Source organism: Drosophila ficusphila, unplaced genomic scaffold, assembly GCF_018152265.1.
Source record: "Drosophila ficusphila isolate 14025-0441.05 unplaced genomic scaffold, ASM1815226v1 contig_414, whole genome shotgun sequence".
In the NCBI taxonomy this organism is placed as follows: Eukaryota; Metazoa; Arthropoda; class Insecta; order Diptera; family Drosophilidae; genus Drosophila; species Drosophila ficusphila.
The window spans coordinates 15,152,512-15,178,466 of NW_025064328.1; the positions used below are offsets into that span (position 1 = coordinate 15,152,512).

A 25,955-nucleotide genomic window follows, 5' to 3' on the forward strand; every position below is an offset into this window, starting at 1 on the left:
GCTTCGATATTCGGTCTTTGTCTTCCACTTCGAGTTGGTCTGCAGCCGGAAGCCGTTAGTTGTTTGGGCCGTGTGGGCTTTTATGGCCGACTGTTGACGGCGGAGACAGAAATCAGGGGCCCAAGCTGGCCAACTGTCCGTCCCACTCGCTGGCCTGGTCAAAGTTGAGTGGGTCACTAAACTCGGATGTCGACGGTGTTTGCGAACGAAACCGCAATTAGCGTTTATTATGGCTGGCCGAGTTGATTGACATTTTGTGGGCTGGTCCGTGGCCGTGTCCGTGGAACTCGTGTGTCTGTCCTGGCTGGCCGCTTCATTATTAACCGCACCCACGCAAAGCTCATGTGAATATTGATCCTGATACAGGACTGTTCCGCTGGCGCTGGCGGTCCTGGCCAGACCGACGATTATTAATAATGGTCACGCGCGCGGAACTTTGCATTGCAATTTCAGGGCAGTCAGTTGCCATCGCGGCGTCCCGACAATCGGCTGTGTCCTGGAGTGTCCTTTCCACGGAAAGCCCCAAGAAAATCAATACTAATGAGCCATTAAACGTGGCCTCAGCTGCAGTCGGCCGTGGTCTAATGAGCTGAGTGGCGGCGAAAATTGAGTGCTGGATCTAACCGAGCGGCTGCAGCAGGAAATCGCATCATCGCATCAGCATCGTCCTCAACGGAAACGGTAAAGGTAAAGGTAAAAGCAGCTCCCAATCGGAAGTCTTAGGCGTAATGCCTTTCGCCTGAGCGGCTGCGTAGCATGGGCTGCTCCAGTTCCAAGTCCACTGCCTCTGAAGAAGACCCCAAGTCACCCAAGCCCGTTTCGGCCAAGTCTGGAAGGACCAAAATGGACGCCAAGAAGGAGTACCGTGAGTCGGGCACCAAGCCACTTGGTTGAACGCTTTGAAACACCCCTTTTCAGCTGCCTCGGAGGCATTTACCATTCCGCTGGACACCGAAGAAAACGCGGAGATGCCGCTGAACGAGACAATGCGCCAGCCCCCGAAGAGGATTCAGCAGATGCTGCAGGAGGCGGCCAGCGCGGAGCCACCCACCTTGGAGGAGCTGGAGGACAAGCAGCAGAAGGCCGAGCAGAGGCGGCAGGAGCTGATGCAGCAGAAGCTGGAGACCATCCAGAAGAACGCCCAAATGCTGATGAGGAGTCCCGATGAAAATCCGGGGGATCCCGAGAACACCAAGGAAGAGGAGACCCCCGAAAAGGAGTAGCGAGATAGAGATACTCTTTTCATTCACATTTTATTGTTAGCTTTAAATTATATATGTATTACTATATATCGTAGTATATTTCCAAACAATTAGATTGTATGCAATTAAATCTGCTCCGTCACCAAAACGCCGTCCTCCGCTCTTCCGTTCGCTCTGTAATCCTATGTCAAACCTTTTCGCTGTTAGTCAAAACGTGATCTATTTGTAATCGAGTGTTAAACGAGTATATGTACGTCTAAAGGCTATATGTAGGTATCTGGATTGGTTGCTCGACCCGCGTTCTCGGCTAGTCGGAGTCGGATATATATTGTTGCGTTACTATATGCTTCATTAGGATGTGTGTGCGTGGTTGGTTGTAAATCATGTCTCTTGGGTTTGCTGGTTGGTTTACTTGTTCTTGTTCTTGTTGTTACTTCATATTAAACGTCGAATTCGTATATATTATATGTACTTGTTGTATATATCGTATCGTTTATCTTTTATCGTTTATCGTTAGGTATAAATATGCGTACTGTGTCACAGACACTACAAATGTCGCTTTGATTTCGGCTTGCATCGCGTCTGGGCCCCGCTCCACTCGACTCGGATAAACGGGGCCGACAATTTGTTAATATTTCAATTAGTTACCTACACACTCATTAAAAACGTCCGCTCCCCGATCGCATCGAATATATCGTAGTACCTGGATGTCGTTCTCTTACACTGTATGTACTATATTTGCTCTCTCATATGCGTTAAATATGCTTGTGGTTGCTATTAGTTAGTTACTTGAATTGGTGCACTTCGAAGAAGCATTTGGTTTAATAGCTATGAGTTGTGGTGCGATTCGGATTCGGATTCCAAAGAGGTGGTCCGCCGACCAAGTCGGGGACTTGGCCACTGTCAGCACAACCGTGTGGGTTATCTAAATACTACTCCGTCCAGGGTCCAGGTCCCCGACTCTGATCCTCCACCCCTCTAAGTGGACCACCTCTTGGAGGCGCCTTCCGAGCGTATTGCTTGCGTTACTGTTCTCGTTATCCTTCAGCAGCCAGGAGCACCCCAACTCCGGGATGGCTTCTTCGTCAGTTACAAAAGGTTGTTCTTAGTTGTCGAACCATGGTGGGTTGCGTTCTTAATACATACAAATAACCGTAATTTTATCGTACATGTTCAGATATATTATATTAGCAGGTATGTGTCTACAAACTGATTTGCACGGTTCACGCTTACACTTTCGGTTTGGCTTTCTTTTTTGGGTTTTGTGTTTTTGGCTTTGGTTTCTACGTACATGTACAAAAAAACTGATATAAACTATCGAAAACGAGCAGTACAATCACAATATTCCCCCCACGATTAAGTACCATATTATACCATATCATATCCCCCGAGTCTACACAACGAAAATCGGAACGAGAACATAATGCTTCCCTTGGCTCTCCGTCGACCAAGATCGTTGCCTGTGGAACTTAATCCTTCCTACTTTGAACTTGTATTAAAGCTTTTTGGGTTCTCGACTGCCTGCCCTCCGCCAACAACTTAAGCTAACTCATTCGCTATGTGTATAATAATAAATATATATCCTTATATATGTGTATGTATGAATTGCAAATCGTAATCCATTATATTTGTATTAAATTCATCTGCATCGAGCTTGTGCCTACCTAACAGTACGTAAACGCCTAACAAATGGGAATCCCTCGCTCTTCGCTGTCGTGATCATCGCGATGGCACTTTCCTTTTGGCCAGGTGCTGGGAAGGGTTGCCTCGGAAGTAAAGTCTAGGGATGAGATCTTTGGCGTTGCTGGAAGTGGTTAGTTCACGGGCGGAACTTGGCATGGGAATGACCTCAATGAACTCGGATCGAAAACTAATAAACCAATCTCGGGTTCTCTGTTTGAGTAAATCGAAACCAACTGGCATTGCAGCTGCTATATCCCCTCAGTTCTGGCAAATGTGGGCTGGCAACCCTTCCGGAATGGTAATGCGTGTGTATAAAGTCGGGGGCTAGACATCAAAAAATCAGTACTGCCTGTCAATGGGTAACCTCTAAGCCTAGTTTTGGTTTACTGCCGCCCGTGGGTCTCAGCACACAACACTTATTGCAACTACTAGTAGTTAGGCCGGAGCTCTCTGGCCAGAGCCGGGTGATTGGTATGTGGATCTAGTTGTAGACGCCGCGCACCATGCCCTCGCGGTTGCGGGTGTGCCACTTGCAGGTGAGGATGCGGACGTACGTCCTGCGGAAGGTGGCGTTGCAGAGGGCGTAGCACATCGGGTTGATCGTCGAGTTGATGTAGCAGAGGGCGTAGAAGAAGTCCCACAGCTCCGTGGGGATGCAGTCGGAGCAGGTGGTCAGCGGCTTGATCAGCACCAGGATGTTGTACGGCGTCCACGTGATGATGAAGCTCAGCAGGATCGCCGAGAGCGTCTTGGCTGCCTTCGACTCCTGTCGCTTCTCCTGCGACTTCTTCTTCTTCTTGGCCGCGTTGCGGGCGTTCATCAGGGCGTGTGCCCCGGCCGCCCCGCCGCCCACTCCCGCAGCGCCCTTGCCCAGCTGCTTGGGTATGACCTTGGCGTTGAGTAGCCTGGCATCGTGCTGGGCGTGGGACATCCGCCTGCCCAGCGGCAGGCTGAACTCGGAGTCGCGCGAGGGCAGCGGTCGCCGGGGAGCCACTGGAGCCACCGCTGCGTTCGCGGTGCTGGTGCTGGTGGGCCCGTCCTCGTGTATCATCTTGATGGAGGGCGCACAGTCGCCCTGCAGGCTCAAGGTCGTCGCAGCAGCTCCTGCTGCCCCTCCTCCTCCGCCGGCTGCTCCTGCTCCACCACCTCCTCCTCCCCCGTTGGCTGCGTGGCTGGAGGCTCCGTCGGAAGGCAGGCGGATGAGTATCGTGTACACCGAGTCCTGGCTCACCGACCGCGAGTTAATGCGATTGATCACGGGCAGCGTGCGCGAGTCGCTGCGGTGCGCTGCACTTCCGGCCGCTCCCATTCCGATTCCATTTCCATTTCCGCTTCCGCCGCCTCCGCCGCCGCCACCGTTTCCTCCCACCGCGCCATTGCCATTGTGATTGTTGTTGTTGTTGACGGCGCCGACAACGCCATTGCTGTTGGCATTCGGATTCGCGCTCGCAGCGACCGCACCCATTTCCTGTAGCTGCGAGATGGAGGCGAGCGGTGGGCGTGGCAGCGGCGTGGGCGAGACATCCGAGAGGAGAATGCTGGGCGGGCGCACGCCGCTCACACTGCCGCCCATCGAGTAGTTGTCCCGCATCACGTTCATCGAGGTGCATCTACGCAGAAAAGAGAAGAGGGCAACAGAGAGTGTGTGGCATTGGTATCGCATTTTCAAAAACCAAACATTAGAGTGGACCACTCCAACGACATTGACAGGCAACAACAAGAACAACAAGGACGAACTGAGGGCAAACTCGGGATGCAGCTGCTCGTCTAAAATGTGTCACACGCACTTAAAGAAAAAAGATGGCTGTGAAATTTAGAAACATTTTCTTTTTAACGCTTAATGTTTGGCTTTTGCTTTCTAGAAGCTAAAACTAAATTTTAATTTAGCAACACATATGATTCAAGGAAAATTCCCCTTTCGGTTTCTAATTTTCACCGCTCATGCTGAGTTTTTAAGAGTGCACACAGATACAAAACACATGCGTGTGTTGAAGTGCTTTCGGAATGGAAACAAGTGGCCGGAAATCGCAACTTAAATCGATTTCCCAGCCGATGCCAGTGGCACACAAAAATTGAAACAAGTCCAGCGGCCAAAGAGTCCAGCCCCGAAATCGCACATACATCTCCGAAATGCGTTTTTGGCATTCGTTTCAATTATGGTTAGCAGGAATAAAGTGGAAGTGCACAATATTTTAGCTGGCTCAAATGGCGACACATTGCAGATTCATCTAAAGCCCAATTTCGACGTCATTTCAGATTGCAGATGAAATTGCATTTGACCTAATGTATTCAGCTGTTTATTTGGCTAATTATTCCCCAGTGATCTGCGACCTAATTTGCATTCAATTTTGTGGCTGTTTTTGCAATATGCAAAAATCGAAAATCAAATAGCGTAATGGGCTTACTAATTGAATGCGATTTGAACATTATTATATAAACAAAATATTGTAACTGCATTACAGGTTTTTCAGATCTTTCGGAGTGTAATGAAATCTTGTTCAGTCTCCCCTGCCAGCTTTTAACAGCAATATTTACTTTTTAATTCGGAAATTGCTCTTGGCCCTTATGGGGGATTTGCAAAGTAAGCTTAAAATATCACTTGTCGGAACGCACTTCATGAATTAATTACAGCCATCGGAATGAACAAACTCGGGAGCACACTGGCCGACCCCTTTGGACCGAAAGCCTCAATTAGTTTCCATCCGGATGTGTGTGTGCAGTGGTGCAAAGCCCTCCATCTACGTGGATTATTTTAGTGCTGGATGCTGCGACTTTGATGGATTTGTGTGGTGTGAAGGGGATCGGGATCTGGATTGGAAAGGGGAAGGGGAAGAGGAGTGTGTTTTTGTTTGGTGCATCGTGATGGCCAGTGAAGGATTGCGAGCGCTCTCTCATCCTGATGGACACTTTTTGCCACATCCACTTTTCGTGTGTGTGCACAAGCATTGGACGGGAAATCGAAGTAATATAGTGCATATACTCGTGTGTGTATTTGGGTGCTGGCTGTTGTTTGCTTTCCTTTTCGGAAAAGTGCTTCTGGGTGCAATTGATGCGAGTCATACGAATGCGAATATTCGGGGTGAGAGAGTTGGTGCGGTGTCGGCTTACTCGAAATTAGACGATTAAAGATCAGAATTTTGATTGTTTTTACTACCTGGAGACGGAGCTTTGTAAAGGAGTTTCAATTGTTACTGGTGTTGCATACCCTAAATCAGAAGGCTCCTCCTGCTCGTAGGCGAAGTCGTCGGAGTCCTCGCGACCGGAGTGCCACCACGCGATGCACCACTCCTTGACGCTGCCGAAGCAGGTGTACGATTTTTTGATTGTGTTCGTGCTTTTGATCTGCAAGTGGGATTGTAGTGATTAGTAACCAGGAACATAGTGTGCTTATCAGCGGCTCCTACGCTTGACTTGCGCGAGTGCATCCCGTGGTAGCCGGAGTCGATGACCATGTTGGTCATGTAGACACTCTCCGCATCCGCCGAGCTCTCGGAGCGCGGCCGTCGCCAGGTGTCGTGGTCGTTGCCGCCCATCTGGGCGAAGGCCAGCAGGCCGCCGGACGCGTGGTTCACTACCGTGTTCTCGTCACTAAAATATTAACAATTTAAAATAAAGATGAGTAAAGGATTGGCAAGGTAATCCATTTAAAAGGAAGTCCCTTTGAAACTTTGGTGACCTATCTTCACTCATCGAAAACTTGGAAATGTCTGCTAGCAAGAGGAGTTAACAACTCGAGACACCACAAAACATATGTGTCACTCTGCATTCCAAGGAATCTTATGATCAAGTGCAGTTAATAACCAACTAAGCAAAATCTCACCTGCTGTTCGAGCGCTTGCTGGAGTCCTTCTTGCCGGCCTGCAGGTTGGGCAGGTCCTTCTGCCGCTTCTTGGTCTCGCGCCAGATGCGCCAGTAGAGGAAGCACATGATGGTCACCGGGAAGTAGAAGGCGGCCAGGGCGGTGCCGAACGTGATGTACTGGTTGGTCTCGATGAACTGGATGTAGCACTCGTCCTTGGGCACCGTCCGCTTGCCCTCGATGTAGGGCCAGCTGTAGATCCACGGCGGCCAGAGGAGCAGGCTGATGCCCCAGGCGGCTCCGATCATCACGGCCGCCCGGTTGGTTGTCCGCTTGGCGCGGTACGTCAGCGGCCGCGTGACGCTGAAGTAGCGGTCGAAGCTGATGATCAGCAGGTTCAGCACGGAGGCGTTCGAGGCCAGGTAGTCGAGGGCCAGCCACGTGTCGCAGACGATGGGCCCCAGGGGCCAGTAGCCCAGGATCGTGGTGACCGCGAACAGCGGCATCGATATGGCGCCGATGGCGAAGTCCGCGATGGCCAGCGAGAAGAGGAAGTAGTTGCTGATCGTCTGCAGCTGCTTGTCGATCTTGAAGGATATCATCACCATCACGTTGCCCAGCACTGTCACCGTGCTCAGAATCGCCGCCACGAAGCCCATGACCACCATGGAAGCCAGGGAGTAGCGCGGCCCCTTCGTCTCGAAGCCCAGGGTGCCGTTGCCGGTCTGGTTGCCGTACAGGCCCGCGTACGGATCGTAAAGCCCGCTGGCCGCCGTCGACGTGAGGTTCTCGAACAGGGCGGTCAGCAGGGTGGTGCCCGAGTATCCTGGCGCGTAGCCCGCCGGACTGCTCGTCGTCGTCGTCGTGCTGGTCGTCGTGGTCGTGGTGGTCGTTGTGCTCGTGGTTACGGTTTTAAACAGCGGCTCCAGTATGCTGGGCGGTCCGTGGGCCGCGAGTGCCAAACTCATCACCGGCTCCATGGCGGATACGTGATTTTATATGCTTTGCAGCTGTGCGGATTACGGTTCTCTGTCTCGCTCTGTGTGAGTCGCTATCTCGCTCTCTCGCTCGCTCGCTCTCTGTGTAGCCAGCCAGTCGCTCAGTTGTCCCCCCATCCGCTGCTTATCCTTTTGGCTGCACCCACGCAAGGCGTTGGCCATTTTCCCCGTGGCCCTGCAAGCAGTAAAAAACGGGGGTTAGGCGGTGGCATTACGAAACGGTGCGACAGGAGAACTCCCCAAAATAATTACTCCGACGGTTCTGGAAACTTGTCCTCGTGTAGGCCATGAAAATACATCCTTAATACCTCGTTTTGGCTCGGAAAAACAGACTGTCTACTTTGTAATTTCTTGTTTGCAACGTAAAAAAGAAAACTGGGTTACAGAGAACCTTTCAAAAGTCCCATACCTTCTCAAATTTACAGCCTTTTGAGTGACAGCAGTAAACATCAAATAGATGCCAAAAGCCGAGCTGCAAAGTGGTGCCGCAGAAAATTATTAAATTACCCAAGTAGAAGATGACGGCAGGCCAAAGGAACAACTTGCGGTGAAAATAATTACCTAGATGAAGATTCCCTGCGTGGCAGCCGGATGCAGCGGTAATTATGATAAGCCAACTTGGGCGGTTAAGCACCGAAATGTACTCGAGCTTAGCGGCTATAATCAACTTGAGACCCAAGATTTCAGACCTTCGAGCTCGAGGCGTAATTGCATGCGGTGGGAAAGTGCAGCAATCGCGAGTCAGTTGCACATGCAGCCACAGGATTGCCGAAAGCCCACGCCCAGCGGATAAGAGCCATCTAAAAAGAATGGCGAGATTTATGAGAAACTGTCCCCGGCACTGGCCTTTGATATATCTCATCTCACTTTGGGCCGAGGGCCTGGCAAGGAATCGTGGGAGGGGAGGGAATGGGAGGGTGAAATAATATATTTACAATGCCAGGGGCCTGACTTGCTTTGTCCTTTCTGCAAAATGACATTTTCTGTGTGATTTGTTTTAATGGAAATGAAAAAGTGGATGTAGAAGTAGATGCCGCTGTGGATGTGACTGTGAGTGTAAATGAAAATGAAAACGGCTTGAATTTGAATGCGTTTCCTTGGCAGGCCTCAGCCAGCCACACCCACAACATTTGTTGTTCGTTTATTACTGTTCGCCAACAATGGCAGTGGCAAGAGCGACAAAACGACAAAAACTCATGGCAAAAATAACAACAGCGCGTGCAACAGTCGAGGAAAGAACTTGGCTCGAACAAGGAGCATCGAGCTGCGAGCTTCGAGCTGCGAGCTCCGACACTTTGGCACGGAAATGTTCCAGGCGGCTTCCTCTGACACTTTTCAAAACTATTGACGTTGTCATTGGCCATATGCCTATACATATCTGCAAAATGAGCTGGCTTGTTCATTTGGCAGCCATTGTGCCCGCCGACTTTGATTTGGAAAGTTTCTCGCTCGTAATGAAAGCCACGTTACGCATACGCCATGGCTGCCACCTGATTGATAGGCCATGATACGTGGCGAAGCGAACAGGCCACAATGAGATGTGTCCGTGATTGATTCGCATTCAATGGACTCGAAGTTATTGTGTGCTGCGCCATTGTCCTGGTCGAGGCGTTTTCACACAAATCAGGCCACAAAAGGGTCAAATTCCAGAAAACTAATTTACGTATACGCAATATTTTGCACAGCAATCCTATTTGATACCCGATTTTATTGCGTTGCTGCCAAACATTTGTTTGTTTTGGCCTTGCAATTCAGTGCATTCAAAAAGAGAAGAACCTAATATTCAGCCCACACAAGGGTCAAGCCCCGAATATTTAACAAGAATTTATTTCATAATATATATTTGATTTATTGAAATGGTATGACAGCCATTGATGTTTATTTTATCAGCCCTGCTGATGTTTTTTTAAATGTTAAACTATGAATAATAGACTTTATTTATTTCTACAAGCCTGTATTTAAATGGATTAATATTAAAGCAAACAATAGCGTGAAAGGCATACAAAACCTAAACTGATTAAATTTTGCCTGTAATTTTCTAGTCTTGTCCTTCTATGTAACTAACACGAGCACAAAGTTAATTGTCAACCATAAAAACATAGCCTACTTTTGGGTTGCATGAATTCACGCCGACAAATGTCCTGCCTAATGTAAATCGCTCAAATTAATAAACCAATTGAAATTTACATTCTGAAAACATAAGTGAATTGTGCACATTGATGGATCAATTGACCTTTTGTCGAACTCAATCAATGTATAATTTCCACGGGCTTTGCTTTTCTTTTGTTTTGGGCTATTTATGGCAAACTCCAGTGGATGCCCAATTAAATGCAGCGTTAACCAATAAATCAATCAAAATCCGTCTGTTTATCTCATTGAAAACACGCACACACGTATAAATCAATTGCAAAACAAGCTAACGAAATGCGGGGAGATGGGCAAAACCAATGGGGCGCCATAAATTGAGCCGACGTATCGTATTGACAACAACAACATTCCGAGCAACAAATGGAGAGGGCAGAACATTTCCAATAAATGAAAAAAACAAATCGCAGGAGTGGAGAGGTTCGTGTGAGTCGATACTACTTGGATATCCCTTCAGCAAGAGGCTTGCTTTCCTTTTTGCTTGGAGGCCAGCCAAAGTAGTTGCATCGTTATTTCTCGGCTACGTGATTTTGACTTGGCCACGTCAGCTTACGGCCTTTTTAGGGGCGCAACTCTAGTTATTGGTAATCAGTGGCCCGATTTCCCGGCTGCTAGCTGTCCGCTGTGTGTTACATTCAAATTTATCAGGCGACCGCTCCTCCGGCAAGTAATCGAATGAGCTTCTTGTTGCCGTGCCGTGCCTCGCTTTTTGGCTGCCATAAAAAAAGGATTTATGGATTTATTATCAAATGCGTTGGACGCGAAAACACAAGTAACCATGTAGCACACACACAGCCTCGAAAACAGCAACACACACATATGCGTGAGCAACCTGCGACCCGCGAGGATTTGTTTTGCCATTTATTAGGCTATTTTTGTGACACAGCCACGAGCTGGTGGAACGATGAAGTAAACACAGTAGGCAACCGCTAATTAAATCAAGGGCCCCTCATTTTCAGCCATGTGCTGCCTCCTGCCTGGCCATAAATCTCAAACTAGCTTATAATCGTATGCAAAACAATGGTAGATCTCTTTAATCACTGCTAAATAAATAATACTGCCAGGCAATTGGCTGCAGAGTGGATGATTGTAAATTTCTGTTCTATCAGGAGCTTACAAGTGTCAGGTGACACAGTTCTTATAAGCTCTTGGCAACCGCTGATATAATGAAAGGTGAAAAATTGATTAATCACTTTCATTTGCAAATTGGTTGTACAACAATGGTGTACATTATTTTCCTGAACCGTAAGTAAACGTTATCCGAAAAGGTTTTCAGGTTATTGAAGCGTGGAATTACAAAAAATATTAACTAATTGGCATCCAAAACATTATAAGGAAATAAGCTAGTTAGTTTTACAAGGTGAATTGAGAAAAGTGACTATAAATGTGCTTGACAATTTTCGGCGGGTATGTTCGTTGAAATTTAAAGGATGTATGTTTTTTCTCTTTTAGGCAAATTTCACTGTCTTCGAAAGTGTGTATTTTTGATCAGCTCATCAACAGTCGGCTTTATTTTGCATTGGTTATTCTCGTTCTCGTTCTGGTTCGCTTCTTTTTATGCGGGCTCTGTCAACGCTCACACACACACTTGCCGACGCCTATTTACACACTCCCACTCGCCCACACCAACACACTTACACACACACGCAGTTTGGGAAAAGTAAAAGGAACGGAAAGAAAGGCAGGCCAACTAGCTTGCATACTTTCGAGCGCCCTGTCTTTTACTTGGGCTCTTTGCTCCTTTCTGCTGGCTTATGTTAATTTTTGCGCGAGTTTAATTGCTTGCCACATGGCTGATGCCCCTAGCTGTTAGCTGCTTTATGTTGCCTTCTTTCTGCTGCCTGCCCTCGGAATTCAGCTCTCAGCTCGGACCGAGCTGCTTTGCCTGCCTTGTTTGCGGAAATTAAATTGCTGGACTGGCTTTCACCTTATGCTCCGGCTGTCCGCTAAGCATATTGCCATGCGAAATGTGCCCACACAGAGAGAAAGAAGAATCCTGTTTGTGTGTACTCTTTACTTTTCAATTGCATATTTCTCTTATAATTTATTGAACCAAATGTTATCAATATTTACAGAGATAATTATGAGATTAAATTTTTCAGTTTTTTTTAAAACAATGTAAAACACATTGTAAAGTAACTCTATTTTGTGCTCAATGTTTTAAAACGCCCTCGAGAATTTTTAAAGTCTTCAAATATATTCCTATCGCTAAAAGGACTTTTTCCAAATGATTTTTATACAAATGGTAACTATTTAAGATCTGTTTTAATGTTTTTTTCTGCCGTGCAGGCTTTGGCGAGGTTGTGCGAACTGGTGGGCCGTAGGTCCAGGGGGTGGTGGAGCGGGCGGGAGGGGAGGCTGAGCCGCGCCCCACCGACCTACTCGCACAAAGTTTAATCAAAACGAGAGCACTGGAAACGGAGAAAGCAGCGCTGCCGACGTCGACGGCGCCGCCAACGCACACACACACGCGCACAAACACTTACTTACTTGCACTCTCTTTCTCTCACTTTCGCTTCTCTCTCCTGGCGCTCACGTGCCCTCTTGCTCTAACCTATTGCTTATTTGTGAGTTTCCCGTTGTAACATTAGTGACATCGCTGTTGTTGTTGATGCTGCTGTCTTTGCTTTTGGCTTTGCTTTGTTTTTCTTTAGTGATGCTGCTTGCGTCGCTGCCGCTGCCTCTGCCTGCGTCGCTGTCGCTGATTTGGTGTTGGTGTTGCTTTTGTTGCCTTTGCTGTTTCTGTTGATTTTGGCCATTTGCCGCTCCCAAAAGTATGCTTTGTAATTTTTTGTATTGTGCGCGCACATCTTCGGCTTTCTGCTTTCTAGTATCCTGCTGCTCCTGCCGCTCCTTGCTGCCCCGCTCCTCCTCCTTCCGCCCTCCGTTCGATCCACTGCCCTGCTCAATTCATTTCGCCTTTCGCCAATTTTATTATACACAATGCGGACTGCGACGCCGACGTCGCTGCCGCTGCCTCAGTCGGCGTCTACGCTGCCGCAACGCTTTGCGTGCCCAAAGTTTCCACATTTAACATTGTAATCGGGTTTATTATTTTCGCTATATAGACACTAAAAAACACTTTTGTGGCCCCGCACAACTCTTAATTGTTTTTCCTACTATTTATGAATTTAATTATTGCTTGTTGTTAAAAATTCCCTTGACTAGATAGCGGTAGTAAAAAATCTTGTTCGGGCTCTTTTTGCACGCGTTTTGTTTTTCACTCGGCTGGTGGCTCTGGCTTTCTGAGCGGATAAAACAGAGAAGCTGTAGCGCACGTTGCTAAATCTCATCCGGGACTGAAGCTGAAAATTTTAGCCAAGGTATATAACGGTACAGAGCCGAGGCGAGAGAGCCAAGCCCGAACAGCGCAAGAGAGAGACGGAGTCGGAGAACGAGAGAGAGCGCGAATTCTTAATGCTGGAATTTGTGTTTGTTGGGCAACATGGCGAGCATCCTTTTACGAACACCCTCGCACAAAGGACATGCGGAAAAATGGAATCTGCGTGTGTGTGTGTGTGTGTGTGTGTGCAGCCGAAAATGTGCTGGCAGCGGAACTTAATGGATGAATATGAATGAAAACGCCGCAACAGTCCAAGTTGAAGGGGGTGGTAAGAAAGGGGAGGTTGGGGATAGGGACACCCAGTGGGTGGCAAGGGGAATTCCAGGTGGCGAAGACCAGTCCGCACGAGGCCCACGGGCATTGCTCGAGTGCCATCTTTTGAAGCGGCAACATCTACGACTGCCACATCTGCGGCAGCAACAGCAACAACAGCAACGACAGCAACACCAAGAACAGCAGCAACATCAAGTGTAGCAGCAACACCAACAACACTGGCAACTTTTCAATGGGACTCCTGGCGAACGAGTGTAGCGCGTTAGTGTGAGTGGCGCTGCGAGGGTGTTCGTGTGAAGTGGAAACGCTGGAAAAGCGCATTCTCACATTTCAATTAAATAATACCGCCAGCGTACGGTCACAATTGCCAGTTCAATGGGCATTCTGGGCCAGCACTACATTTGTATAGAAAGGAACCACTTAAGCTCTTAGTCAATTTTAACTGAAAGGTTCTGCATTCGAAACAGTTGCTGGTAAATTGGTCTGGGGACTTTAATGTTAAAGTTTATTGATTACAAAATGTCTTAAACACAATACTTTAAAACCCCTATTCTAATTTTCATATTACTTCATCAATTTTTTATACAACTTTAATTTGAAAGAAAAACAAAGTATTCAATTTTAAAATACCTTTTTTTTAACACTCTTCTTTATCAAAAGCTCATTTTTACATATCAAATAATTCATTTAAATAATAACTTTGTTTCAAGGCCAGCATATCCCTCAAGTACCTGAACTTAATTAAATATATAATTTAAAATTTTTGGGTGGTAATTAAGCTTTTGCCAAAAAGTAATTACGGCACAGTATTCTAACTTCGAGCCCTTTGACAATTACGAGCGGGTCCCTCAAGTGCCTTGGCTTTATTAATAGCAACTCATGTTGCGTTTAAACTGGACAACAATGGATCTAACGCGCCTGACATGGCACTGTGACCCACACCGTCCCTGCACAATATCACCCACATACGCCACCCATCCAAATCCTGGCAACCGACAAGCCCGCGCTTTCCCCTTGGGCTTGGCATGTGTTAAGGTCTGCGGATACTTTCTGTATGCTCGTCATACCATATATGATATAAAAATACATAAATGGACAATGCAAAGGAAAGATGAGTAAGAGCTCTGTGCCACTGGGAGGACGAGGGCGGGGGGCGGGAGGCGGACGTGGGAATGGCCAGCTCGGATTAGGGACAGAATTGATTGCGAGTGGGCGTGGTGGGAGTAGTCTCGATCCAACACTGTTCCAAGAACGGCTGCAATAAATGGCCAGAAATCGAGTGCTGCAGGAAGGTCGAGTTTATCAGTGCCCAATGCATCCATATGCTGGAATTTTGTAGCGACACCACTGTCGAGGAAGCCGGAAAATTCTTTAGAGTGCCCCCACATTGCCCATACGCACCGTTGACCATGTAATCGAAAGGCACAGCATGCCATTGCTCAGCTAGAGAAATGCCAAGCCCAGTGGACAGATATTGTTGGCATGCTGGCGAGAGTTTAGCAGTTTTTGGTACTGACATATTTTTCGACATTCAAGCACAATTTCGCTTCAACTTCCAGTCAAGTTGAGTTACCGCAGTCGAGTTCCTGAAGTATTGACGCTAAAGTTTTCCATTTAATCTTGCTAAATTAAATTTATGAGGCCAAAGAAAGCTTAACAAAGAAAAAGATAAACACTCTAAGAACAAAGTCATGGGTTTTTAGCATAAGCACAATAGACTAAAATTCCGGTTTTCCAAATAATAGATAGACTCATTGTCATTTTTCTATTCTGTTTTAATATTTTTTTTGTTGAATATTGTTTTTGTTTAATTTTAAATATATATATTTATATAAAATATATAAGCATAAACGTTTACAAATATAAATATCTTTTATCGTTACCCGACGGCCTCTCATTATCCATCTGCATATCTACCTTCGGTCTGCAGCTCGAAACTCGAGCGCTCACATAATTTGTTTTATGGAATCCCAACGTCTCACATATTTCTCCTGTTGCCACATATTAACTTTTGCTAAACTTTCCGTATATGTGTCTTTCTGTCTCTAAGTGTGTGTGTGTGTGTGTTAAGTTGCATAGTTAAGATACAAATATTTATAGATATATTTACAATTGCGATAAGGTCAACAAAAAAATATTTGTTTGGTGTACGTATGTTTGTCCTTTTGAGTGCGGGAGTGTGTGGTTGCGTTAAACATAGATAAATATTAAGTAAATTTAATTCTGCTCTCGACGGTTAGTGCTCATATAACATACATCGTATATAATATATACATGTGGACATGTATAATCGTAGATATGGTATTTCAACGCATTGGATTGGATTTTCGACAGATCGATAGACATGAACAATAATAATAATAGAACAATAGGCTAAAGTACACTGCAAGATGATAAAATTAAACTTATGCAATACGTTTTTACGACACAAAAACTTAAGCTTGACCCGACGCGCTGCTTGGCACGACTTACATACATGTCCATCTAAAATATATATTCTCTCTATATATAAGCAAAGGCAGAGGCGCTCAATCTCTGGCGGAAGCCTTAATGGATGGCTGACAATTGTTTTGTTACGTTCTGCATAGCTGTCATAGCTGCTGCTGCCGGTGCAGTTCCTTTGTTTGCCGGTTCGACAGGCTGGCTTCCCGTCCCGGGGCATCGTGTTTCCTAGGCACTCAGCCCTCGGAATACGAACTCAGGCTGCTGCGCGTTGATCCGGTGAAGTGATCACGCTGCAAGGTGTCCGAGGGCATGGACACAATCAGAGCGCCTCCGTACAGGGTCTCCATTTCGTCCAGCTGCTGGGCGAAGGTCTCCTCCAGGCGCTGGTTCGGAATATGAGATCATCATTAGAAATGCACAGCACGGAAGCAGATTTACTAGGCAACAACATTCAATCTCACAATATCAAGTTTTATAGACGGCAAGAGGGCGTGTATAAAGTTTAGCTATATAGCGCATGCATTAGTAGGACATTTAGAGCTAAAGAACTATACATAGAGTACACAGTGCATTTCGGAACCATCAGATATGCAATCTCCGTTCGGAGACCCTAAATATCGCATAGTAACGAAGCACACTGGGGATAGATCAAAGAACTAACCTCTTGTTGCAGCCGCTGCTGTAGTTGCTTTACACATTACGAGAAGAGGAGAGCCGGCAAGAAAAGTTTTCGGATACAGATTTTTGATTTGATTTGGTTTGGATTTTTGGTTTTTGTTTTGGTTTTCGATAGCAGCGCGTTGTTGTTTGCATGTGGGTGTTTATTTTTAAGTAGGTGTGTACAGTGAAGCATCATGAAATTGCAATATGATAATATTTATATGTATGTTTATAGCTATAAGAATGTTTACAGTAAGATATGGCTACACAAATGCTTGGCATGTTGCTAAGTGGAATGTCGATTGTATTCTTTATTATTCACTTTCGTTTACTAAGTACTTCGATAATACTGCTTAATTGGAATGCATTTGGAGGCGGAGGGCTGGTCCAAGTCAAGAAAATACTTTAACAATAAAAATATGCAAACAAGTAATCCACTTTTCGTTCAATAAAATAGCAATTTCAACAAACATATCAACTTTTGGCAAGACAGAATGTATGGCGATTTCCGATGCAGAGCGGTAGTAGGCGAGAAGAGCTTTACAAATTCGGTTAGCGCAATGAAGGGTTTTGGGTAAGAAGAAGAAAGGAAACTACGAGGGATGTGTAGTTAGCCAGCACCAAGCGAGGGATGAAAAGCTGGTTAGTTTGGTATCAGTAGGTGTGAGTATAGGATTGATTGACTGGTTAGTGTTTAGTAACTGCGGTGCATGCAGGAAACTGGCTGCTGGAACGTGGCAAGTGCTGATCGCGGTCATCCTTCGCCTTCTTCTAGATGGCCGATGAGTCCTCCTCGCAGCTGTGCTGCCGCTGGTTGACTCGTGGCAATCTGTACTTTGCCGCGTACAGATCGTAGTAGAAGTCATCGGAGGTGGCGGCCGAGTCCGCCGAAGCAACGCTTCCGTTGGTGCGACTGTGTCCCGGCTTAACGGAGGACCTCAGCCCCGGCTGCACTTCGTCCAGCAGAGCGGCTGCCTTTCGTCCCGAGTCAAAGATCAAGTCCGCATCGCTTGTGAATCGCGTGCTCAGCTCGTTTATGTTGTACATCGATTGGGCACTGCTCAGCGAGGATCTGCCGCTGCTGCGACTAGCCAGTGAGGGTCGCTTGATGGCAAAAGAGGTGGTGTGCAGCAGGCGCTGCGTGTGGGCAGTCAGCACGGGTCCCTCGTGAATACGCAGCTCCACGCCACTAGCCTCCGCCGCCGCCTTGGAGTCCAAGCGGCTGAACCGGTTGGTCACGAGGCCCAGGTCGTCTGGTGTCTTGGGCGACGTGCTGCCACGGAAGGTGCTCATGGCCGGCTTGGCGCTCGCATCCTCCGCGCTGTTTAGCGGCGGAGTTGTGGTCACCACCTTGACCAGCTCGTTGGCCGGGAGCTGTGTGATGAGGCGCAGCTGGTTCTGCGCAGGCAGCGTGGTCACGCTGGCCCGCTTCATCTGCTCGCTTAGCATCTGCTCCTCATCCTCCTCCAGCACAAGATCACTGATCATCTGCGATCGCTGCTGCTTATGGAGGATCGGTGTGCTGGGCACACTGCGGCTAAGATCAGGAGCCGATCCACGGAAGTTGGACATCCGACTGCCGCCGCCGCCCATCATCAGAAGCGAGGACCGGGAGCGCGGCATGAGCTGGGGATCGATGAAGGTGTTGCGCGGCAGCAGACGCGACGATCGCTCGTTGTAAATGTTGCGCAAGCGCACGGGCAACTCCACTTCCTGATCCTCGAACTCCTCCCGATTGACCACCAGGCCAAAACGCTTCTCGTGCTCGTCGATGGCCACCTTGATCTTTTTGTTCAGTTCCTACGCTCGTTTCGATTTGGTAGTTAAACACATGCATGACCAAATCCGTTGATTGATTGGTTGGTTTTTGGTTAGTAGTTGGGAAGCACAGCGGTAAGCATTTTTATATATTTTGTTTAATTTTTATCAGTTATCGGTTTCGTATTTTTGGTTTTTTTTTTTTTTTTAGTTTTGTAGGTAGTAGTAGGTACAGTAGGCCACCAAAGTGAATGCATTTGCGTGGGTGTAAAGAGAGAGAAAAAGTTGAAAAAATAATTGGATTAAGTTCAGCCTTGGCTCAGCCAAGTTGCAGCGGTTTGAAGATGAGCCAGGGGTTAGTCAGTCATAGTCCCAGTTCCTATATCAGAAGCCCGTCTTGGCTCACAAATAAAAATAGCTAAGCTAACTGCTGATTCACTGCATTTTTTTTCCCTATTAAACAAATGAGTCACAGGTTTGTTGATTGTATGACAAATCCATTTGAGCAAATACAATTAAACCACCAATCGTTTTGAAACCGTCCACCACGGGTATAGCTCATCTCCAAACCGCACAACTTTGGAGGAACGGGTCGGGATGGGTTTCATTTAAAAGGAAAATAGGGGAGCACAAGACACCACAGTTGACCGTAAACCAATCAATATACAATATATCATGACCAACTTATAGTAAACGAATTGATCTACTTTGTACATATAAAAAAACACAACACCAACGAAATAAGGCTGAGAGCATTTGGCTGAGACAGCTCTTGGGCGGATCTCAGATGGGGATTTGGCATACACACCTGTTTGCGGGGCACTAGTTGTTCACGCCACTCGCGCAGTTCCCCCTTGAGTCGCTCATCGATCTCCAACAGCTTAGAGTGCTCGTGCTCCACCAGAGCCCTTCGCTTTTCGTTCTGAAGTTGCTCAAGCTCTCTGTGAAGGGGATACAATAAGTAAAGGCTAGAAATATCCTGAGCAGCACCTACTTTATGGCGCTTTCACGTGTGGCGCGTAGCTCTTCCAATTGCTTTTGATGCTTCACCTCGAACCTTCGCTCTTCCTGCATGTAGCGCTTCTTCTCCTGCTCCTGGAACTGTAATTTAAATGGGGATTATTTAAAGTACAAATTTATTTTCTCCTATAATGTATAAAATACCTTCTTCAATCGATCGCGTTCGATCTCCGGATCGAGGTTTGTGGAAATACGTAGGGATTCACGGAACATGAGGTCTCGTGCCTTGCGCTCTGCCCGAATTCGCTTGGGAAGTGCTCGCTTTTCCATCGTTTGCTTCTTAACCATGTCCTCCTCCTTGCGCTGCAGCATGCGCTTTACCTGGTCCAGTTCCTTCTCGTGCCGAATGATCATCTGGTGGCGCTGCATGAAACAGAGTTCCTTCACATGCCGCTTGGAAAGCTGGTGGCGTTCGTGGAGCTGTTTCTCCTCGAGTTCCCAAAGCAGGGCCTCCCGCGTTCTCATCGCATTCTGCTTCTGCTGCAGGAAGTTTCGATTGATGGTGGCCAGGTGGTCTCGATGCTTCTCGCTAAGTCGCCTTAACAGCAGCTCGTGCCTCTCCTTAAGGGAGTCAAGGAAGGCGCGCTCCTTCTCCTCGTGGTCCAGTTCCATGGCCGATCGGCGCTGCTTAAACTCGTCCTTGCGCTTGTCCTTGGGGAACAGGTCCACCTCCTGCTTGAGCAGGCGAATCTCCTGTTTGAGGTTTTCGCGGAAAATCTTCAGTTCCTGCTCCTGTTCTGAGCGAATTCGCTTGGACGAGGAGCGCAGCTCGTTCTCCTGCGTCTGCTCCGTCTTTTCGACCAGCTGCTTGTGCTGCCGCGCCAGCATGTCCATGTCCGCCTCGTAGGTCTTTTCCAGCGAGGACCGCTCCTGCTCAAAGCGACGGTCCTGCTGCTCCTTGGCCTGCTGCTCCTTCACGTACAGCTCCGTCTGCTGTTTCCTCTCCTGCTTCTGCAGCATTTTCAGTTCGCGCAGCTCCTGCTTACGGAAGTCATGGTCGTCGTAGATTCGTTCGTTTTCGTCGTCGCCGTAGATCACCCGACTCGTGGTGGTGGTCATCTGCACGCCATCGATCTCAAATTTCCGGGTACGCTTGCGTGTCTTTTTGCGCAGGTTGCGCAGCTCAATCTCCTCTTTAGTGAGGCCCTGGGCATTCACGGTCTTGACTACTGGCGGAACCCTCGCCTTGGGTCGGATCACCACCTCCTCCTCCTCGTCTATGGTCTCGTGGTTGTGGTTGTTGGTCACCGAGGGAGGTGGCGGGGGCATCAGCACGGCCGATGGTGGTTGCAAAGGCTGTTTGTTATTGTGGTCCACCTCGTGCCGGCTGTCTTGACTAGTGTTGGTGCCAATGCTGTCCACGTCGGATCCTCCGCTTACCAGCACCTCGATGCCCCGACGTCCACGCACCGAGCCGTTCTCGCTCAGCGAGCTGTCCGGCGAGCGCTTATCGTGCTTGAATCGGTTCACGACGATGTTCACGTCCTCTGGCACAAGTCCCAGTCCGTTGGGCTGTCGCTTGCCAAGCTCGTTGCTGCTGTCCTTCACCTTAACGCCCTCGTCGCCCACGGTGACCACGGATACATGACTCGTGTCCATCAGGTGGTCGCTGTGCTCGTGACTGTGGCTGCCGGATGCCGTGTTGTAGGCGGAGTCGTCGTCCGCGTACGAGGGACTTACGATCAGCACCTCGCTCTCGTCCAGCTTGCGGGCGTGGACGGCGGAGTTTTGCGGCTGCGGCGGAGGAGCTGGAACCGCTCCCGCTGGCTCATTTACGGCCAATATCATTGAGGACTGCTTGTGAGGCGGAGTGCTAGCATCGCCCAAGCTGTCGTCCAAGGAGGGGAAGTCGTCGTCCGTCGAGGACTCGTGCAGATGAGTACTCTTGTTGAGGTCGTTCGACACGATGATCACCTCGTTCTGCGCCGGCATCACAGAGTTGTCAATAATCACCGGCGGATGGGTGCTGGTCACCACGGTGATCTGGCTCACCGACTCCAAACTGTTGGGAAGAACCAAGTGCTGCGGTTGCGTTGGCAACGGCAGTTGGTGCTGCGGAGTTGGTGGATCGCTGTTGATGGTGATCAGCGAAGTACTCGAGCTGAGAACAGCGTTTGAGGCACTACCCGAGGAGCTGGAAGAGGCCACCGAGTGGACCGACACAATGGAAGAGGCCGTGGGCGAGGGCGGTTGCGGTTTTGGCTCCACCGCTTCCTGGCCGATGGCCACCTCAATGGCCGTTGTAATTGGAGAGGCGGGCTCCGGCGTGGCCAACTTTTTGGGAGATGTCTGGGGATCGGTGGCAGCAGCTGGCTTGACGTTTGCAAGGCCCAATGGAGACGGTGGGGGCGGCGCCTTGCCCTTTTCCTTTTTGACAAAGTGCTATGGAACGGCAGACATTAATTTGTGTCAATAAACCAGTACACATGCACTTACCTTCTTGTCGGATTCGGTTTTTTCAGCTACTTCAGTTACAGCTGCCAATTCTTCTGGTTTCTTTTGCAGCACGGCCGCTGGGGCTTGGACTGGTGGTGTGGACTGCTGGACTTGCGGTGGTGGCGTTTGTTGGGACGACGGCGGCGCTGGAGCAGGCACTTTGGTATGCGGTGGCTGCTGGGCTGCCGCTTCAGCATTGTCATCCTTTGTGTGGTTTGGTCTGTCCGGAGTGGTTGCTTTTGTTGTGGTTGTAGCCGTTGCTGCTGCTGCAGTGGCCGCTGCTGCGATTGGTAAACTGCTACTTGGTTGGGACTGCTCTTTGGCATCCCGCAAAATGGATGTAGGTGTACCTGGAACTGTAGAACGTTACAGAACATAAGTTATAGATACAGAAACACATATGTTACGCAAGACACTCACGTTTGTCAATATCTTGGCTCTGCAGCGAAGCAGAGTCATCGTCCAGGTCTAGCTGGAGCGCCGAGTTGCGGGGTTCCTGTGAAAGATTAACAGAAAGCCATAAGTATTTCGTCAACTATGTATTCCCTTAAGTACAGCTGTTCGTCTAGCCGAGCTACTTGACTTTTACTACTTCAGCAACTCAAACTACAGACTTTAAACTATATTCGATATGCCGAATTAGCATATTATCATTAACAAATTCCTAACTCTGAGTAATACCTATTTTTAAACATCAAAATAACCCAGCAAGAATTTGTTGTCATAGAACGCAAAGCGTTAAACGCACTGTTTGCAAATTTTATCTGTTATTGCTCCATAAAGAATATCTGAGTCTTAAAGGTAAAGAGCTTATAGATAGTGAAACTGTCACAATTGTCAGCTAGACGCTGGTCAGAATGATTAGTAATTTAAAACCGTGTGTGATTGAAAGTGTGCTTGCTATAATTACCGCAAGAAACCGATAACTTGGCAAGGGCTTTTACAGAAACCCGAGCACATACACAAACAGAGCGAACGTAGAATGTCTTCGGCGGGGGAGCTGAGTGATAAGCAGCATTTGGCAATGCTGATAAAATAAGTAAACTAATTGTGCGCCCGCCTCTGGGCGACAGTGCCTGGGATGCAGTGCCGGATGGTGCGGTGCACGGGTGGAACGGACGGAGGACGGACGAGTGCTGTAGAACGACTTACCAACCCTCTGATAGAGCGAGCGCCGTTTCACTTGGCGTTTAAGCTTCTATATCAATTATTTCCAAGTAACCACATACAAATGATAAGAGCAAACATTGCGACATTTTGGCAGTGTGGAACAGAACAGAACGGAACGTAACATAAACGCAAGGCAAAGAATAGTCGAGAATAAACCAAGATAAACATATAAAAATAATGTATCGCGCGGTGCGATTTTGATTTTGGTTGGGTTGAGGCGGCAGCGTGTAAGAGAGAAGAAAGAGCAGTTGGAGAGGTGAGAGAACGTTGATATTATCGTCACATCTAGCAGTTGGACTACATGGGTGCGGTGCAGGGCACAGGAATTAAATGGGCTTCCAGCCACACTTACCTCGGTCTCGTCATCCACCACCTCCTCCACGACTTCAGCCTTGTACTCGAGCAGCAGATCCTTGATGGGCTTGGCATCCAGATTCCTGTTGATGAAGCCGTGCTGCATCAGCACTTCCGTCGTGGGCCTCACTTGTGGATCCTTCGGGGCCAAAAATACACAAATTATTAGAAGCAATTGGCATTTGGGGTTACAAGATGCAGACCTTGACTAAAGACTTCTTGAGAAAGTCATTGAACTCCTTGCTCCATCGGGAAGGCTGCTCCAACTTGGGCGGCTCACTCTTTTGGATTTTGAGTAGCACTCGCATGGGAGACATCTCGCTGTTCGGCGGCTCCATCTGGGCAAGCTCAATGAGCGTGATGCCCAGTGACCAGATGTCCACTTTGTGATCGTACGGGTTGTCCCGGAACGTTTCGCAGAGCACCAGCTCCGGAGCCATCCAGTAGGGAGTGCCAATGAAGGTGTCGTGCTTCTGCATCGTGTGTTTGTTCTTGGCCGAGACGCCGAAGTCCGCTGTACACAAGGGTTTAAGCATACAAAGTTGTGTGGTGAGGGATATTATAAACACCTACCCAATTTAACCCCTCCTTCCATGGTAAGCAGTACATTTCCTGCCTTTAAATCGCGGTGAATGACTTTGTTGCGGTGCAGGAAGGTTAGGCCCTCGGTCATGTGCTTGCAAACGTAAGCAATTTGCGGCTCAGTCAGGGGCTTTTCCAACTCCACCATGATGCTGTCCAAGGCTCCGCCATCGCAGTACTCGATGAGCATCTGTGGGAGGATTTTTCCGGTGATAACTCTCTCTCCTGTCTAAAAATTTTACCACAATACTTACCCATAGCTTATCATCGATGGAGAAGGCCTCATACAGTTCTACCACATTGGGGTGCTTAATCTCCGATAGGATATCGATCTCGACCATGTGGTCGCTGAGGTTCTCCTCGTCCTCCAGCTGGCACATTTTAGCAGCTGCAAAACGCTTCTGCTCCTTGTGTTGGGCCTTATAAACCTTGCCGAAGGCTCCGTCACCAAGTTCCCCAACCATTTCCCAGAACTCCTCTGGGTCCGTATCCATCTTAATGTTGTTGTAAAGGCGCTTCTTTTTGGCCTCACCTCCGCCGAGGTGGAAGACCTTTTTCAGGTTGGTTATAAAAGACATTTTGGCTCTCGCTTAGATTTCCCCTGCTGCTGCTGATGACGATGATGATGGCGATCGGGGTTGAGTCTACATAGTGAGCTCCTGGGCGAGAGTCCAAGCAGGAAAACTAGATTTGGTGAAAGCTGCGGACATTAGCAAGCGCTATATTGATTGACTCGGCAGGTGTATCGCAGACTTGGCAGGGGTTCAAGTCGTGTCCGGGAGAAGTAGTGCCCCGTAGAATATGGAATGCAGAACCGTAGCCCAGTTTTTGTAGTATAAACTCACCTTTTAGCCGTTCTTTACACTCTCTCTTCGGGGTTCCTTCTCTTTTTTAGCAAAATAGGCCAACGAGCGGGGATTGTGGGCTTGGTTTGGACCGTCTTTAACGCTTCTGTATGTTTTATAATTTAATTAGCAGCTCGCGAGCTCTAATATTTGTAGAAAAAACACGTACGAATGGGAGGAAAATGATTACAAACGAGAAAAAGTCAAAGACGTAGACAAAAGAGCGTAGTGTGCGCGCGTGTGTATGTGAGAATATGTGTGGGTCTCGGGCTCTAAGTATTTGTGAGCTGGTCTCTGGGCTTTTAAGCCCCCTCTTTGGAGCCCCTCTACCGCACACTTAATTTGGCTAAATCTCGGCGAAACTTGGAATTTTACAAAGACCAGTTGGCAAACAAATTGTGGCGCCTTGAATTCGCACTGTCCAGATCGCAATTTGTAAACAACACGCGCACGAATCGCGATTTTAAGCAAACGCAAACACTCATTGATGATTACGAATGAAACGAAGTCGGCGAATGGGCGTGAAATTTGGGGACGCACGCAGTCAAGCAATTGGAACTGGCTATTACCTCATCCGCACACACTCACTTTTCGGCTTTTCTCCTTTATCAATTACTGCACTATCTGTGTTTTAATGTTTAGCAGCGCACACCCTTTCGGCGAAGCGTTTAAAACGTATTTTCCCCCGAAAACGCTCAGAAATTTCTCTTAAGCAAACGCTTGGTGCTGCCACTGCGTTGCAATTGCACTGCCACCGGAGATCCGGCAACGCCTGCCAAAAATGGCGTTTAGGTCATCTGTGCGAGAGGAGAGCAGAACTATTTGCCTTCGCCAAGGGCAAAAACAGAAACAACACACACTTACACACACGCACTTAGAAGGGGATATGGTTAATTTAGTCGGCAACGCGTTAATTACTTTGATTATGTAGTGGGGACAGCAAATGCAGCCTTATTGGCCGTTCTTTTTCGCACTTCCGCTAAACGATTGCGCACTTTCTAACTGTTTGCACGGCGCTTTTCCTCTCATGATTTTTCCACCAGCAGTATATGACCGTCCGACGGAACCACAAATATACCATAAGAGTAGGTAAATTTACTTTTGTGGCATAGTTGAATATTTTATACCCTTTCTCTGATAAGCTATCAAGGGACCAATAAGTTTTTTAATACCATTCCCTATGAAATAATTATAATATAATTATTGTTATATTGTTATTATATTATATCTGAAAACTTTTCC

The 25,955-nt window shown here is 47.9% G+C and overlaps 3 protein-coding genes across 12 annotated transcripts; 1 reads left to right on the forward strand and 2 right to left on the reverse strand.

The window, feature by feature from the left end:
- Positions 1–367: 367 nt before the first annotated feature.
- LOC108101918 lies at positions 368–1,223 on the forward strand. Its single transcript, XM_017206496.2, has 2 exons — positions 368–865; positions 919–1,223. Exons 1-2 carry the CDS (start codon positions 757–759, stop codon positions 1,221–1,223), a joined length of 414 nt encoding a protein of 137 aa, XP_017061985.1. The 5' UTR covers positions 368–756.
- Positions 1,224–1,234: 11 nt separating this feature from the next.
- On the reverse strand, positions 1,235–13,138 carry LOC108101917 (muscarinic acetylcholine receptor DM1). 3 transcript variants are annotated; one of them, XM_017206495.2, is made up of 5 exons: positions 12,318–13,138; positions 6,706–7,857; positions 6,290–6,473; positions 6,091–6,227; positions 1,235–4,495 (listed from the first exon to the last, which is right to left on the reverse strand). In XM_017206495.2, the coding sequence occupies exons 2-5, from the start codon at positions 7,662–7,664 to the stop codon at positions 3,367–3,369; spliced, it is 2,409 nt and encodes an 802-aa protein (XP_017061984.1). In that variant the 5' UTR covers positions 7,665–7,857; positions 12,318–13,138; the 3' UTR covers positions 1,235–3,366. The 3 variants fall into 3 exon arrangements, with proteins under 3 accessions (XP_017061984.1, XP_017061982.1, XP_017061983.1); XM_017206493.2 differs by having other exon boundaries at positions 6,040–6,227; XM_017206494.2 differs by having other exon boundaries at positions 6,040–6,227; positions 12,314–13,138.
- Positions 13,139–15,644: 2,506 nt separating this feature from the next.
- LOC108101860 (serine/threonine-protein kinase 10) lies at positions 15,645–25,778 on the reverse strand. 8 transcript variants are annotated; one of them, XM_017206387.1, is made up of 14 exons: positions 25,632–25,778; positions 24,714–24,856; positions 24,123–24,568; positions 23,860–24,058; positions 23,490–23,800; positions 23,285–23,425; positions 22,919–22,960; positions 22,183–22,258; positions 21,763–22,118; positions 19,471–21,708; positions 19,301–19,407; positions 19,115–19,247; positions 16,550–16,576; positions 15,645–16,271 (listed from the first exon to the last, which is right to left on the reverse strand). In XM_017206387.1, exons 3-14 carry the CDS (start codon positions 24,444–24,446, stop codon positions 16,122–16,124), a joined length of 4,104 nt encoding a protein of 1,367 aa, XP_017061876.1. In that variant the 5' UTR covers positions 24,447–24,568; positions 24,714–24,856; positions 25,632–25,778; the 3' UTR covers positions 15,645–16,121. The 8 variants fall into 8 exon arrangements, with proteins under 8 accessions (XP_017061876.1, XP_017061874.1, XP_017061875.1 ...); XM_017206385.1 differs by lacking the exon at positions 22,919–22,960; XM_017206386.1 differs by lacking the exons at positions 16,550–16,576; positions 22,919–22,960.
- Positions 25,779–25,955: the final 177 nt, after the last annotated feature.